General features: G+C 35.3%; 1 protein-coding gene across 1 annotated transcript in view; it reads left to right on the top strand.

The window, feature by feature from the left end:
- CDC14A (cell division cycle 14A) overlaps positions 1 to 14,819 on the top strand; it is a 56,461-nt gene that overhangs the window by 8,011 nt on the left and 33,631 nt on the right. The window contains 3 exon segments of the mRNA XM_035333190.1: positions 2,310 to 2,385; positions 8,566 to 8,658; positions 12,989 to 13,068. Coding sequence (XP_035189081.1) covers positions 2,310 to 2,385; positions 8,566 to 8,658; positions 12,989 to 13,068 — 249 coding nt within the window.

Raw genomic sequence — 14,819 nt, 5'->3', positions numbered from 1 at the left:
GTCTCTTAATTTAAAGGCTGAGTTGGTGTGCTGTTTCTGTTCATTGCTATTCCATCCCAATTTCCCATTCTCCACTTATATTTCAGTCTCAAAATTCTGTTCTTAAGAAGAAAATCCTCTGTCTGAGTCAGGATCAAGTGTCTTGAATTCAAGGAAGAAATGGCCTTTAATACTAAAAGTAATAAGAGTGGATAAGACTAAACTCTTCTGTTAAAATTTATCAGAAATTCTATGTAGTTTTAAGGATAGAAGGAGAAGGGTTTTGTGGAGTTCATTGACTTCAGTACAGTTTTATTATCTTTCAAGACTGTTTGATTTCAAGAATTGTGAAACACTTGTTTCACTTAGCTCCACTAATGACATTCAAGCTTACTCAAGTTTAACAAAGTTAGTAGGAAAAGTTAAAATTATTTGTGTAGGAAATAAACTTTCTACCTCATGCAACTGCAACCACGCTGTGTCAGTGGAGTCAGTAGCTTGTTTATACTGCCTACGTGGTGCTGTGCAAATGAATTGGGAGATGACGATGGTTTTTTTTTTTTGATGTATGGGTAATAGCGGTGCATCCCTCACCAAAAATACCCTCTCTTCCTGATTGTGTTTGGATTCTGAAAAGTATTAAACAGTGGTAATACCGGGGCGTTCAATACTGATACTTCTTTCTTATCATATTAAGAAAAGCGCAGTGTACTTAGGAGTAAATGATGAAGAAATAGTTTAAGATCGTGACAACTCTAGCTTGGCTCATCAGAGAATCTGAATAGGTCTATTTTGTAAAAATACCCTGTTACTTCATGGATTAACTGAATAAATGTATCTTTTTCTTGCCTCCATCAAAACAGTAAGTAATTTGTCTGTTGTGTATAAATTGATTTGTAAATTAATTTTCATGTGCTTTTTCTGCGTTCCAGTTTGAGCTTAAGGTAAAAGTGGATTATATGAGTTCATATTGCTGTACTTCTAGCAAATAATTAGTAATGAAAATCCATTATCCTAAAGCATGGCTTTAGTTTTTCAGTGCATTATAACTGAATACACAGTTCATCTATCACTAGGCTGACCAGAGCTGTATTATAGGAAATACATGTTGCGTTTCATTTCATCTCAATTAAAAACTTAATGGAGAATATTTTTTTAAAAGTACCTGTAACTGTTGACCATATCTGGCAGTCTTATCTTAGAAAAGATGTGGAATCTAAAGTTAGTCACTGCTTTATTGCCACTGAAATTTTCACTTAACTTCCGTGCAACCTACAAAGAAAGTCCTGAGTTGGACAGCTTAGTCTTTGACCCAGCTAATGAGCTTCTGTATTTAAGCATTATGTCCTCATGTTTTGTACTGAAGGGGATGAACTGAATCTTAACAAGCACTTATTTGATGTTGTACAGTAGATGATATTGAAGTAACAGTGGTGTGGCAGGCTGGCTGCTCCTTCTGAACGGCAATCAGGCTAATATAATTGTCTCTTTTTCACTGGGCTTGGTCCTTTTTGTTTGAGAGGGTACATATGGGGGATGTTAATAAAGTGTTAAGCCTCAAAAGTGTAGCTCTTACGGTTAGCTAGGAAAAGCACTGTGAATCCCTACAGGGAACTTCTGTTTTGCAGTAATTTTCCTGTATGGCCTGTTGCCCTTATCCAAAGGGCAGCAGTTGCTGCTTCAAGGGTAATGAGAATGTTTGAGGAAAATCTAGAAGAAAGGAAGAAAATCAATGAGAAAACATTAATTAAACAGTGAATGGAGAGAGCTTAGAGACGAGAGGACTAGGCATCAAAAAGGAAACACATTCTGTGTAAAGGGAGTATGTATAATATGTTGTCTCTGGAATAATGGAGGATGGAATAAAAAAGAAATAATTTAAATTTCAGAGAGATACCGAGATTGGACATATTTAAATACAATTTCCTCTAAGCAGTAAAATTTTACTTATTCTTCATAGTATCTTATGATAAACAGGCTCTATAGCTGTTTGAGATGAGGGTATATCTAGAATGAGAGCAGCATTGCTAAAAGGAGAGTAGAGCAAATTTTGAAGTCCTCTACTCTCCTTTTCTGTAGTCTTAGCCAAACCCAGACTGGATATGGCACCTACAGCACCTTAAACTGAAGCTACATATGCCTTCAAATTAACTGTTACTATTTTCCTTTTAAATGAATCCATATAGGTTTTTATCTGGTGCCCTGTGTGTGTTGTTTACTTGGTATTCCCCAAAAGTTACTCTTTAACAGTTTCAATTATCAACAACATGCATGCTGAAATTTGCTTAGCACTTTGTATAAATAACACATTTTTTGTTCTTTTCTCCCAGTTTCTATGCAGATTTTGGACCTTTAAATTTGGCAATGTTATACAGATATTGCTGTAAACTAAATAAGAAATTAAAGGTAAGCTTTGCTTAAAAACAATGTTTCTATATTCTTGTGCTTTGAAACAGCTATTGTCCAGTTTGAAAGCGATTATTAGGTTCTTATATCTAGATAGTTGCTACTTTGTTCTGAATTCTTTTCCCTCTGAAGAATGGAAGAAGGAATATGCTCTCATTGTTGCTCAGTGGGTGAGCTACTGATGAATGGTTCACCTTTTTTCCTAATCTTCATTTCATGACAAAATAGTAACAAGAAACAGTCTGGCTGTATGGATATTTCATGGGTTTGCAGCTAATGAAGTTGGTATGTTAGTATGAATAAATCAAACAAAAAAATACAACAACTATTCCCCCCAAAAGCAACCCCCACAACAAATATTAAAACAAACCACTCCCTATCCCTGACCCCTTTGAACAAAAATAAAACGGACTCCAAAATCACACTATTTAAATCTCACTCAATCAAAAAATTAAAACTTTGAAATCTTTCAGTTCAATGAAATGTTGCTTGCAATAAGTGTTACAGAAAGGTCTTTACATATATAAAATGTTTGTGTTTTTTTTCTCTGTATTATTTGCAGAGGTGTCACTGCTATCAGTTCCTTTGTAGAAGCCCTCTTATTCTCTTGCTTCCAAATAAGGATTGTAGATTTAAGGCAATTTTGAGTTGTTCTGCAGTTGAAATAGAAAACGTAGGTATCTTCCTCAGATACCATGGCAACTTTTATTTTGACGGCAAAGTGTTTGTCCTGTCTTTATAAGTAGTTGTCTAAAATCATATCAAAGATCATATATTGTAACTGAAAAAATATACAAGGGAGACAAATTGAAACTGAATGAGTAACTCCGATATTTGTAGAATTGGCTTAGTAAACCTTAATGTTATTTTAATGTAACTTTCATATTTTTTGGAGAAAAAAAAAAAAACAACACTCCCAGTACAAGATGAAGAGTACAGACTGGCAAGAAAGGAACAGAAATCTCATGCAGATCAGCTGGAAGAGAGGTGCTGTTTATTGCTGCTACCTTACCACAGACTAATTCAAAATAGGTTAATTTAAACCCCTAATGCATAATAGAGTAAGGGTAACCTGATAGTGCAACCACTCGAAAGTAATACCTGAAATCAAACAGCTGAAGCTTGGAATACCACCTGAGCAGTGTAGAAACTCCTACGTGAATAGATGCCAGTCTGCCTAATTGGCGCTATGTCTGAGATAGGCCTGTACCTCCGAATGTAAACTTTGCTTTTCTGAGAGTTAAAATACATGCCAGACTCTGTCCTAACTTACACACTATCTGCAGTGGGTAAGTAGACTTGAAAGACCTCATCCTAAGGCTAAGCATGCAACTGATTTGTACTGTAGATCTAGCTACAAAAGACTATTGCTCAGCTTTGCTAGTTGAGTTTCTCAGTTTCTACTCTTTCTGCTCTTCTACCTCTCACTTTCTCATGTCTGTCCTTCACAAGCCTCCCTGCAGGGACTTCTCCCACATGAGGCCTGAACTAGTGTGTGTATAAGACAGAAGTTTGTGACCTGTGACTTACCTGCTGGCAAGGCATTGATGCAGTGGGCAACTGTTGCAACAGAAGTATGGTAATTCTCATGGGGCACCAGGGTGACACGTGGGCAGCCTGTGATCGGTGTTTTTGGATGGGAAGTGCCTATTGAACTAACCACTGGGGGAAAGAGTCCTGTTTGGCAACCTGCTGCTTGCATACACTTGCATTAGAGGTAACCATGCTCTGGGACCAACACCAGCAGTGGCTGATCATAGGAAGTTAAGACAGTGTGGTTTATAATTCTCTGGAAATCCAACCTCTGTTGTTGGATAGTTGCTGTTGCTATATTGCAACACTCTCGGGACCCTGAGGCAATCACGGTACTTAAGCCCAGTTGACTCCTGCGATGATTTGGTATGTACCTGGTTGGGTATACACTGTGTGTACTTTTCTTATGAAAAGATTTTAAAAGAAGTGTGGCACAACAAATTATGTACTACGTTACAATTTTTGTGTGGCCATGGTATCACAAAAGGAATTTTAGATTTGGAAGGCTTTTCTTAAGTTTAAAATTTATATGAGTAGAAACAGGAAAAATGTGGTAAGATCTCATTAAAAAATATATATATATATCTTTTAGCTGTATCTATTTCTGTTTTGGGAGAGGGATTAAGCACAAAGGAGGCAGTTTTCTGCTTCCTCCTCTCCTTTTTGGGAGAGGAGAGGAGCAGGTAAGGAGCAAAAGGCATCGCTGTTTGAAATGAACTATATAGCAGACCAGCATTTTAAAGTAAACTATCATAACTTTATGCTGACTCGCTTTAAAAATTGTGAATAGTTCTGTTCAGAAAAACTGAAGGATTTATTCAAATATCAATTTTGCTGAGAAAGTTAGAGGTAAAGTACTAAAGTTATGCTTTACAGGAAAACCTTCCTGACTTTGTTATGTTTGTAATGTTTTGCTGAATGCTATGGAGATGATCTTGACTAGCTGAGTCAACAACTAGAAAAAATGCTTGGACATGCTGTCTTCCTACTTGTTCCTTGAATTCTGTTTGGGAAAAAATGCTTGCCTAAGAAATTGCAATTCAATTATGAGATTTTTTCTTAAATTTAAATGTCCAATTTCATAAAATTATTTTAAAAGCTACTGTGTTTTGTGCACATATAACCTTATAAAACCTCAATAAATTTAGAAGTGGGTAATTAGAGGGAAAGTTGCTGACAAAAATGATATGAATTATGGAACATCAGAGGCAGGGAAGGCAGGGTTATGAACTGTGGAGTTAACATTTCTCATATCCTAACTGTGTTGTGAAATTGCAGAGGGTTCTGGGTTTTGTTTTTTGTTTTTAATATGAATAACCTGCTGGTCATGTACGTGGAACTGTAGTAATTGCAGGCGTCTCCTTCAGGGCAGCTTAGGTTATGAGGCAGGTTATATAGACATTTTTTAATATGTGATTTTTTCATGCCCAGTTTGCAAGCGTTACATTCACTGTTATGCATGTATATTTTAGTGTATATGGAAACAGTATTTACATTTATCCAGCTTTATTAAACACATTGCAGTAATTTCTTGCTTTACAATGCAAGTATATTAAACTATATCCATTAACTAAATTACAGTAACTTGGTGATCTGGTGATTCTAAATAGGTGTTCATCTAGTAATTGTCCACAGTAGTACCTTCTAGGCCTGTCATCAATTTTTGTGCAAGTAAATCTCTCTTGAGGTCTTCAAGAAGCAAGAATTCATCTTTTCATAAAATTAAAGTAATTTTAACGTGAAAAAATGTGTTCTGGAGTCCTATCATGCACCAATGAGTTTTTTTAATTACCTTAGAAAAAGAACAACTGCCACACTTCTCTTGTAACCTCTGCTTTTATTTCAAAAGACTGTCTTTCAGTTTATTCCTCTGGGATGTATGTTAGAAAGTATTATTTTGTTTCATTTTATGTTCTAGTGATGTGTGAATGCTACAGAAATTTTCTTGTTGGTAAAGAAAAATATCTTTAGTGCTTCACAGTACATGTATTTTAATCCTTTAAAAGTATAAGGTGTTTTGCAACTGTATTACTGTATCATCTTTTAACTATAGCTATTCTATAGACAACTCATATGGAGAAATTCATTGCTGAAACATTTTTGGTTCCTTCTGCAGTATCTAAGGAAACTAAAGCTCTACATTCAGGTGGAGCTCTGGAGCTGTTTATAAAAAAAATATTAAAAAATGATACCACCAATACAGCTGTCCTAACACTTCTCATTGAACCTAGCCAAAGGACTAGACTTAGCCTACTAAATGTGTTTGAAGAACCAGCATGTTTGTTTAATAATACCAAGCCCATATGTTTAACAATACTAAGCTAGTTTATGTAGCTTAGTATTGATACTGAAAGTGTAACTGAGTTGAGAATTTGTTCGCATTAATAGAAGCAATCACGCTTGCTGCACTTCAAGCAGCGAATCACTTCAGCAAGCATTTGCTGTAAACTTGGATTTTCTTTAACCCGTGTGCAAACAAATATAGTTGTTCATTCTATCCTGATGCAATTCTCCTCTGCTTGCTATGCTGTAAGCTATTCACTAGCGTCAGTTTTCAATTTTGTGTTAAAACTTTGGTCAGGATTAAAAAAATAAATATTCCACATGATCTGTATGGTTCATAAAGATTATGAAATTGCTTTTTGAAATTGAAGCTGTTAAAATGCTACATTGCTTTCATTTAAATGCTCTGGGAGCGTTAAGGGCTATCACTCTTTGGATCCTGCTGGTACAAAAGTGTTTCAGAATTGTTCTGACTTGATATACCTGTATGGTAAAAAAAAGTCTGTTCTGTAAAATAAAACAAGAAATATGGTATTGTTAAATAGAACTCCTGCTAGCTAGCAGCCAGAGCCTTTTGCAGTTTCAAGTGGTATTTCAGGTGAGCTGTAAACTGTTACGAAGAACTTTGCTTTAAAGTAAGTAGTAGTCAACAAGTTATAATTGAAGTTCTGTCACTGTTGCATAACTCCTGTAATCTTATCCCACCCACATATCATGGGTGGAACTGCAGTTAGAGAACACTAAAATTAAAAAATTGAGGAGGGGGAAGAAAGGAGGGATCTTAAAATTTTGACAAGTTTTAATAATAATTGAAAGCTTCGCTAATTAAATAACTACTTATACCCTGTATGTTTGTATATACTCTGAGAGATGTTGCTGTTGATCTCAAGATATACCTTCCAATCGATAGCAATCATCCCTCTCAGCACCTATAGTCCTATTTAGATGCACGCACCGGCATTAGCTCTCATGCCATATCCACCTGTGGAAGTTGTGGGTAATAAAACCAGCTTAGAACATACAGTTAGAACTGCTAATTAAAGGCACTGTGAGGGGTGGGAGTAAAAAGCTCACTCACTGTGAGCATATATCACTTTTCTCCTGAGTTTATCAGCTATTGTTTTTTAGCTATTGTTTTTCTGGAGGTGCAAAATTTGTTTCTACAGTGGAAGCAGTCCTAGAATTTGCAACAAGATTTAAGATGATATTCAATGCTTATGAATGAATGGAAGTGAAATATAGTGGCACTAATTAAATAAATAAAACATAATCCTGCCGCAGTTACCTTATCTCCAACCCCCAAATGTCATCAGTGCCAAAAGTAGGAAAAGAAAGTAAACTGTCAAATAGGATTTAAAATACTGGAGTTGGGTAACAGCAACACTGGAATACAGGCAGTCGATAAAATGTGGTGTAACTTTTAAAAATAAAAGTACCCTTCACGTATTTAGAAGCAGAATCTGGTGTATCTGTTGATGACTTCCTCAAACTGTAATAGAACCATAGAAACCTACCAGGAAAAGCATGCATGACAAGGTTTCAAAGTATAACAAAATTAATAAAGTAATGTAATAAAATTAATGTAATAAAATTATTAATAAAAATATAATAAACTGTCTAGCTTGCCATTTTTAAGTGATAATTTTCTCTTCAGCTTTAAATAGCTTTGCTGCAGATTGTCCTGATTATTCTTTTCTGGTGCTTCTTGGTCTTGTTTTCAATGGGAGTTTTGTTTGCAGGATGCTGACAGAGACTTCTTGTCTTCCTAAATAAAGAATTGCAAGACTTACAAGTTTTGTCTGTACCTAACCTTTTTTTCAAGCTTTTCACTTGCACAATATTTTTTTTTTATAAACTCATTATTAAAGCTATCAAAGTATGTTGCCTGTAACCGCATTTTTAGGTAGTGTAGAGGATGAAGGTTGTTTAACTTCAGTGTTGTTTTTTTTAAAAGAAATTGACTGTCTTGGTAGAATGTGTTTAGTATGCTAAAGAGATTTAACACCCATGAGAGTCTGACAATTTCAATGATTTTGAACAGCATTCATAAGCTATTGTTTGGATATTTAGGAAAAAAAAGTATAGTATCTTATATTGATTCAACTGCATTTTATAGAATAAAGAAGCACAGCAAAACCAATATATTTGCTATGGAACAGTGAATGCTTCCCTGCACTCTTATCTGTAATGTAAGAAGATAGGTCATGCTACCAATAATTTTTTCTCCTTTAATTTTAAAAGACTCTCTATAAGAATTCTTTGACTTGTCAGTTACCAAAAGTGACTATTTAAATTGTTTTTAAATTGTATTATTCTCTCAGTACATATGGTGTTTTTTAAAAAAATATTTTTATTTTTTAACAGTATTTCAGTCTGTCAAGAAAGAAGATAGTTTACTATACCAGTTTTGACCAGAGGAAACGAGCAAACGCAGCTTTTTTAATAGGTGCATATGCCGTAAGTACTAATTATTGCATGGATACTTCTAACCTTCCTTAAGAGACATCTCTTCTGTGTAAAATAACATCTCAAGGGATGTTCCCTTAGGGAGGTAGACGGATTGTCGTTTGGTTCTTCTATAAGCAATCTTAGAAAATTCTGCTGTATGAGTTTTAGAGAGGCCTTTTCTTTGTCACTTAACTCCATTTACAGTAGTACAGGGAGTGGCTGTGGAACATATGAGGGGGGAGGGAGCATGCTGTATGTGTACCATGATGTGACGTGTATATACTCCGTAGTAGGTGTCCGGTGGCTCATCACACATGAGAGAAGGTAGTTTGCCTTATCGTACACATAAGCTAGTGTGCCACAACTGCGTGCACGTTTAACCCTAGCTTAGCCTGTGTTAAGCTGCTTATAGCTCTTAATTGCTAGCATATGCAAGTGGTGTACATCTGCATATGATACTCTGCTGTCAGACTAGTAGATACTGTAAATATCTTCCAATTATTAGAAGATACTCTATACCAAGAGTAATTATTTACTAATACTGTGCTACCAATGCAAAAAAGTATCCATTACCTACAAACAACTTATATACAGCATAGTCACTTTCTAATTTATCTCAATTTAGTGTGACTTTGGAAAACAGTTTGCCCAAAGGTATCTATTACTTTAACATTTCATCCCAAAATTGTCTCTATAATGGAAGTTCAATCATTCTCTTCTATAGTGATTGATAATAATGCCAATAAATTCATAAAATTAATATTCTTCTAAAAAGTTATTTATGAGCTGTCTAATAATCTTTTTTTTTTTTTTTTAACTACAGAAAATTAACTTCTGTAATCCAGGCATATTAATTTGGGAAATAACATTAGCGTATTTTACCTCTAGATGCTATATTCAGTTACATACGTTAGTTGTATACTCATGAGCTACATGGTAGGGAAGTTTCTGATCTGAAGGAATGTAGTCGTGATCTTCAATGAAAAACAGTTTGTAGTTGACAACTTCATCCTATTGTTTGATGATGAATTATTTTATTCAAGGGCTTTTGCATTTGTGCCTTGTCCTCGATTACATAAGGTTTTTGAGACAGAAAGTTCCACAACTTTGAACTCTACCAATGTGTGAAAGTTAATTGAGAAAGCTTGCTTTATTTTTCCTGGTGCTAAAATATTAAATGTAAAATGAAACGTGGAAAATAGTGGATCATGTTTTAGGAATGGGTTTCCAGTAATGATTATGCAACTTAGACTGTTCACTTAAACAGCTTCTTAGACAAGTTGAACTGAAACACTCAAATAGCTATTAAAGTATTTTAGTAAGAGTCCTCAGTTTGAGAGAGCTTGAAACTTGATTCACAACAACTTACCTGTTTGTAAATTGCATCTCAGAATGATTCATTTTCTACATTTTAATTTTTGTAACGGATTTTCAATGTATTTGGTTAATCATGTCCAGTTGCTAAATTCATGTCCTTGCTCTGAAGAATTCTGCAAGGATTACTTCTGTCATAAAACTAAGATCAAGGTTAAAACAAAAAAACAAAACATTTAAAACAGGAATAGAAGAACATGAAGATTCTGCTGATCTTACAGAGAAGTTGAGGATTTCTCCTAAATTGCTGGGACTACTGCACAGAATGTTCTGTGAAGTCAGAAGGGACTACAAGAACTCCCCAGTTGTCATCAAAGAACCCATTCTTAGAGAAATCATGAAGGAGGGTGCATATTTTCATGTCTAATAATGTATGGATGAGTTGGGGGGTGGAGCGGGGGACGGATGCCACTTTGCATAATGTTAAGGTATTCATTATGTTTCTCTTCTGGTTGGGGGGGGGGGGAAAGACCCCTACTTGTTTGTGTTCTCCAGTATCTAATAGTTTGAGTTCCCTGTGGGAGAAGAATAGGAGTAATACTAGTCTGTATCCTTAGAGCTGGCAAGTCGTAGGCATCTTGCAATTCTACTAAGATCAGAACTTGATTAGTGGACTAAAATCTGACTTTTGAGTAGTCTTGGTGAAACATAATATTTACTGTGACAAACTCTGAAACGATCCACTAAGCTCTGTTTCCTTTTCCTTGTAGACAGCAGATGGGCTGGCCATATTGCTTTCTCATGATTAATCATGTATTTTGGTACCAATAGCTTTTATTAGACTTCTGTAATGCTAGTGCAAGGGAAAAGCTGTTGAGGTTTTTGGGTCTTAAGCGTTATCAAAGCAAACGAGACTGCGTAATAGTGAACTACTAAGGCATGTTCAATCACTTTCCTGCAGGATTTTTTTTTCATAATTTAAGAATATAAATTAGATTTCTGAGCCCAACCTGCAGCTTTTTGGGTTCATTCTCTATTAATCTAAGCATATCCCAGTACTGCTCAAGTCAGTAGTCCATCCCTTGGAAGGTCGGCAAGTACAAAGGCTTTTCAGCTATTGCACCATGTACAGCCCCTTTGCAGTTTCAAACAACACCTCAAATTGCTTTACATTTGCTTCACAGAATTCTTGTGATAACAGCAGTAGAATAGATCTGTTCCATACACTTCTAATTTGAAAATGGATGTTGGGGGTGTGAACAAGATGAAACCAAATTGTATTTGTAATTATAGTGGATGAATGTTAAGGTGGACTTGCAAAATACCCTTTTTGTTTCATAAGCTTTTTGGAACATACATTATACATTTTCCTGGCAGTGTGCATGTGGCCAGTATTCCTACAGATAACGTGCCTAGCAGGAATATGTCCCAACTGTGAAGAGCTTTTTCTTCAATCACATGATTATTCAGGAAGTTCAGAACATAAGAATGGACATGTCAAAGGGGAAAAATAATGCTAGAAATCTTGTAATACTTCAGTCTGCTTTTTACAGGTAGCAGTGCCCCATGATGTGAGTTAGAGAAGTGACGCGGTAGGAACAGGGGATGAACTTACTGTAAAATAACTCTTGAAGAGAATTAAATGTGACTTTACAGGGAGGAAAACGCAAAACGACTATTATTATTGTGCATTGATCTTTTGAAAGCATATTAGTTTATATAGAGGGTTTTGGCCCAGAGTTACACTACTAGTTCAAAGTAGTGAAATCAGTGATAGTTGGACAACAGGGATGAACTTGGACCTTCTTTTCACTGCATCGCCACAGAGTTTTTCAGACTAAAGCAAAACAGTGTTTTATTTTTTGTCCCTTTTTCGGTCTGCCTTGTCCATGCTTGAGTAAGAAAAGCAAGAAAATTTACCTACCGTTTTGACATCTTACAGAATACTGAGACTTCCATTACCTTGATCCAACTCTAGGCGTAAAACAACTTGCAAAGATTCTGGGAGGGACCACCACTTACTTCTGTTCTCATGTGCTTAAGGTCTGAAGTTGAACATTAAAGCTTTTAGATCAGGACCTTTGTCTTGGTTAAGAAAACAATCATTAGTGCTCAGTATTCAGCAGTAAAATGTGCATAGAATGAAGGAGTAGCCATGTAGGTGCTGTCTATAAGGAGAGTTGGACAGGAAAAGTATGCTGCTTTGTTTACAAAACATTTGCACATGCAAAATGTGTCACTCCAAACTGGCTGAGGTATCTATTTATAAATAATGCACATAACAAATTCCAAGCTGGTTTTATTTTAGGAGCAGTTTTACTGCACAAATAGGATTTGAAGTGCAATGAGATGTTGACTTCTGTTTTCTTACTGTGATGTTTCTGATTTCTTACTATGATGTTAAGCCAGTGGAACTGCTAGCCTTCAATGATACCAGAATAAGCCTTGGTGTAGTGTGCTATGTTAAGTATAAGCTGGTCTCATAGTAACAGGTTCAGCTTGCTGAATTGGACATCTTGTTTGCTAATGGGTAGTTTGATACTGACAATTAGGAATCAGAAAATGTTCGTGTATAAAAAGTTTCAACTGAGCTTTGATGGAGAAATGTTTCCTTTGTCAGCTGCTACCATAGTACTTCTTTTGAATCATCTGAAGTTGGGCAGAGTACTCCTAGTATAGATGCCTGTTTTTCATCTTATCACAATGCTGAATCTGTCTTAAAATGTCCCAGTTGCAGCACTGCTTGGTTAAAAAAAGAAAAGGGAGGGGGAATGGACAGATAACACAAAATAAATCCCAGTTTATTTTGGTTTCTGTTGATTTCTGAAGCTTTTGTGTTTTGTAGGTTTGTCTTCTCTGGTCTGCAGATGGCCTATGAGCTGGTTGTGAAGGAGTATGGTATATATTTGGAAGAGTAGTGGTTTGAGGGAAACATAGCAATGGTTAATGACTTCTCAGGATCAGGGCTGGTTATTTTTATTTTTTTTTCCCCTCCATCTTCATTCTCTTCTCTCCCCCCCTTTAGGTAATATACTTAAAGAAAACACCAGAAGAAGTGTACAGGACGCTTTTGTCTGGAACTAATCCACCATATCTTCCATTTAGGTATGTGAACATGAAAAATGGGTCTAACTTTTGCTTTTGGAATTTGCTAAACATACTTTTTTTTCAGATTCCTCTCCCTTCCCAGAAAATGATTTCATGTCTGATACAGACATTATTTCAAAATGACTGATGTACAGAAAAAGAAATGACTTCTGGTGGAATCACTTGCTCTGTGTTGTAATAATGAAACTATTTAGATTGATTTTAGTTTTAAGACAGCCAATCTTGCAAACTTTCAGGTTTAGAAAATACTTGTTAGCATGTTTGTGATTTAGCAATTAAAACTTTTATAATATATCATGATTTACTATTTAAAAGTCATTCTTACCTTTTTATACTACTTAATACCTAACCAGCTAGACTCATGTGACTGGAGGTTTTTGTTTTTGTTTTGTTATATTTTCTGCTTTACAGAATAACTATAGAAGTTCAAATTAAGCTATTTTGCCTTTCTGTTTTCAATGAACAGCTAATTTTAACAATCTGTCTATATTCTCTATGGCAAGGTAGTATTGAGGCCGAGATCTGAGGACTTTTAGCTATTATGGCTATCTTAAAAGACTTCCAGATTTTTTTTGTCATGTGAACCATGAAATGTCATTGTGCTTTACAAATAAAAATACCTCATGCTATAATGCAAATACAGGCAATATCTCATAGGACAACTGCAAGAAGGTCAAGATCCATTTTTCTAGGGCAGTCAGCAATTAGCAAGTAGTACTCACTGTCAGCTGATGCATCTGTAAATGTGGACCTACCTTGTTATCAAAAGCTTTGTTTGATTCTACAGCCACTCAACAAAGGAAGATCTGTTTATCTCTAGTGGTTTGTACAGGGTTATATATTTAGGGATGATAGATTTGTGTGTCAACACCAGTTTAACTATAAAATCTTAAGCCAATGCATACAATTTAAAAAGCAGTATCAAATCACTGATTGCTTTTGTCACCTGAGAGTTTATAGATTCATCTGATCATTGATAGCTAAGAAGGTTATTGATATCTTTAACTTTTAAGCTAATTTAAAAAAAGCACTTCATAAAATGCATAAAAAGATTACCTCTTATAAACATGTCAGTGTGTTTATATTTAACATCTACAAATTCTGTATAAAATACAGGAATGATGATTTAAGTTTGTGTATAGTTTTCTACACCTCTTACATGTGTTGTTTTCTGATGCTCTCATCTAAAATAGTTGCGTTAGTCCCTCCACTTACAGAAGGTTCAGTTATTAGAATATTACTCCGAGAAGTTCTTCGGAGCATACTATATTATTCTGAACACAGAAACAGTGTCAGTTTTTTGTCTCCAAATTTTGGGGAAAGCAACACGTAAAAATCTTCACTGCAATGTTTCCCTTCCTTCTGGGGATTACAGTGTAGCATTTAAAGGGAGTCTAGAAAATTGATTCTCCCTTTCATATCTAATAGTGTTGTCTCAGTCGTTCAGCTTTGGCAAGAGATTGAGAACAACTGAACAGTATTTCTTTCATATAAGAGTTCTTAATAATTAAACCAACCTAATTTTTTCAGAATCTTGAACTTATCGAAACCTTGCTTAAAAAGCAAATTGAATGTAGTAGAGTGTGACGCAAAAAATTTCCAGTAATGTAGAATGTGTGTTATCTCAGAATAGCTTTATTTTGTTTACCTATTCCAAAAACTCTACCGTTCAGAATTATAAGAAATTGCTATGTCTTTAGGTTCCTTCCCCACTTCTTCCCCGCCACAGTAAAAATTAAGGTATTATT

The sequence above is a fragment of the Oxyura jamaicensis genome, chromosome 8 (assembly GCF_011077185.1).
Source record: "Oxyura jamaicensis isolate SHBP4307 breed ruddy duck chromosome 8, BPBGC_Ojam_1.0, whole genome shotgun sequence".
Classification (NCBI taxonomy): domain Eukaryota; kingdom Metazoa; phylum Chordata; class Aves; order Anseriformes; family Anatidae; genus Oxyura; species Oxyura jamaicensis.
Note: the sequence above shows the minus strand (reverse complement) of the source record. Positions and strands in the feature narration are given on the sequence as shown.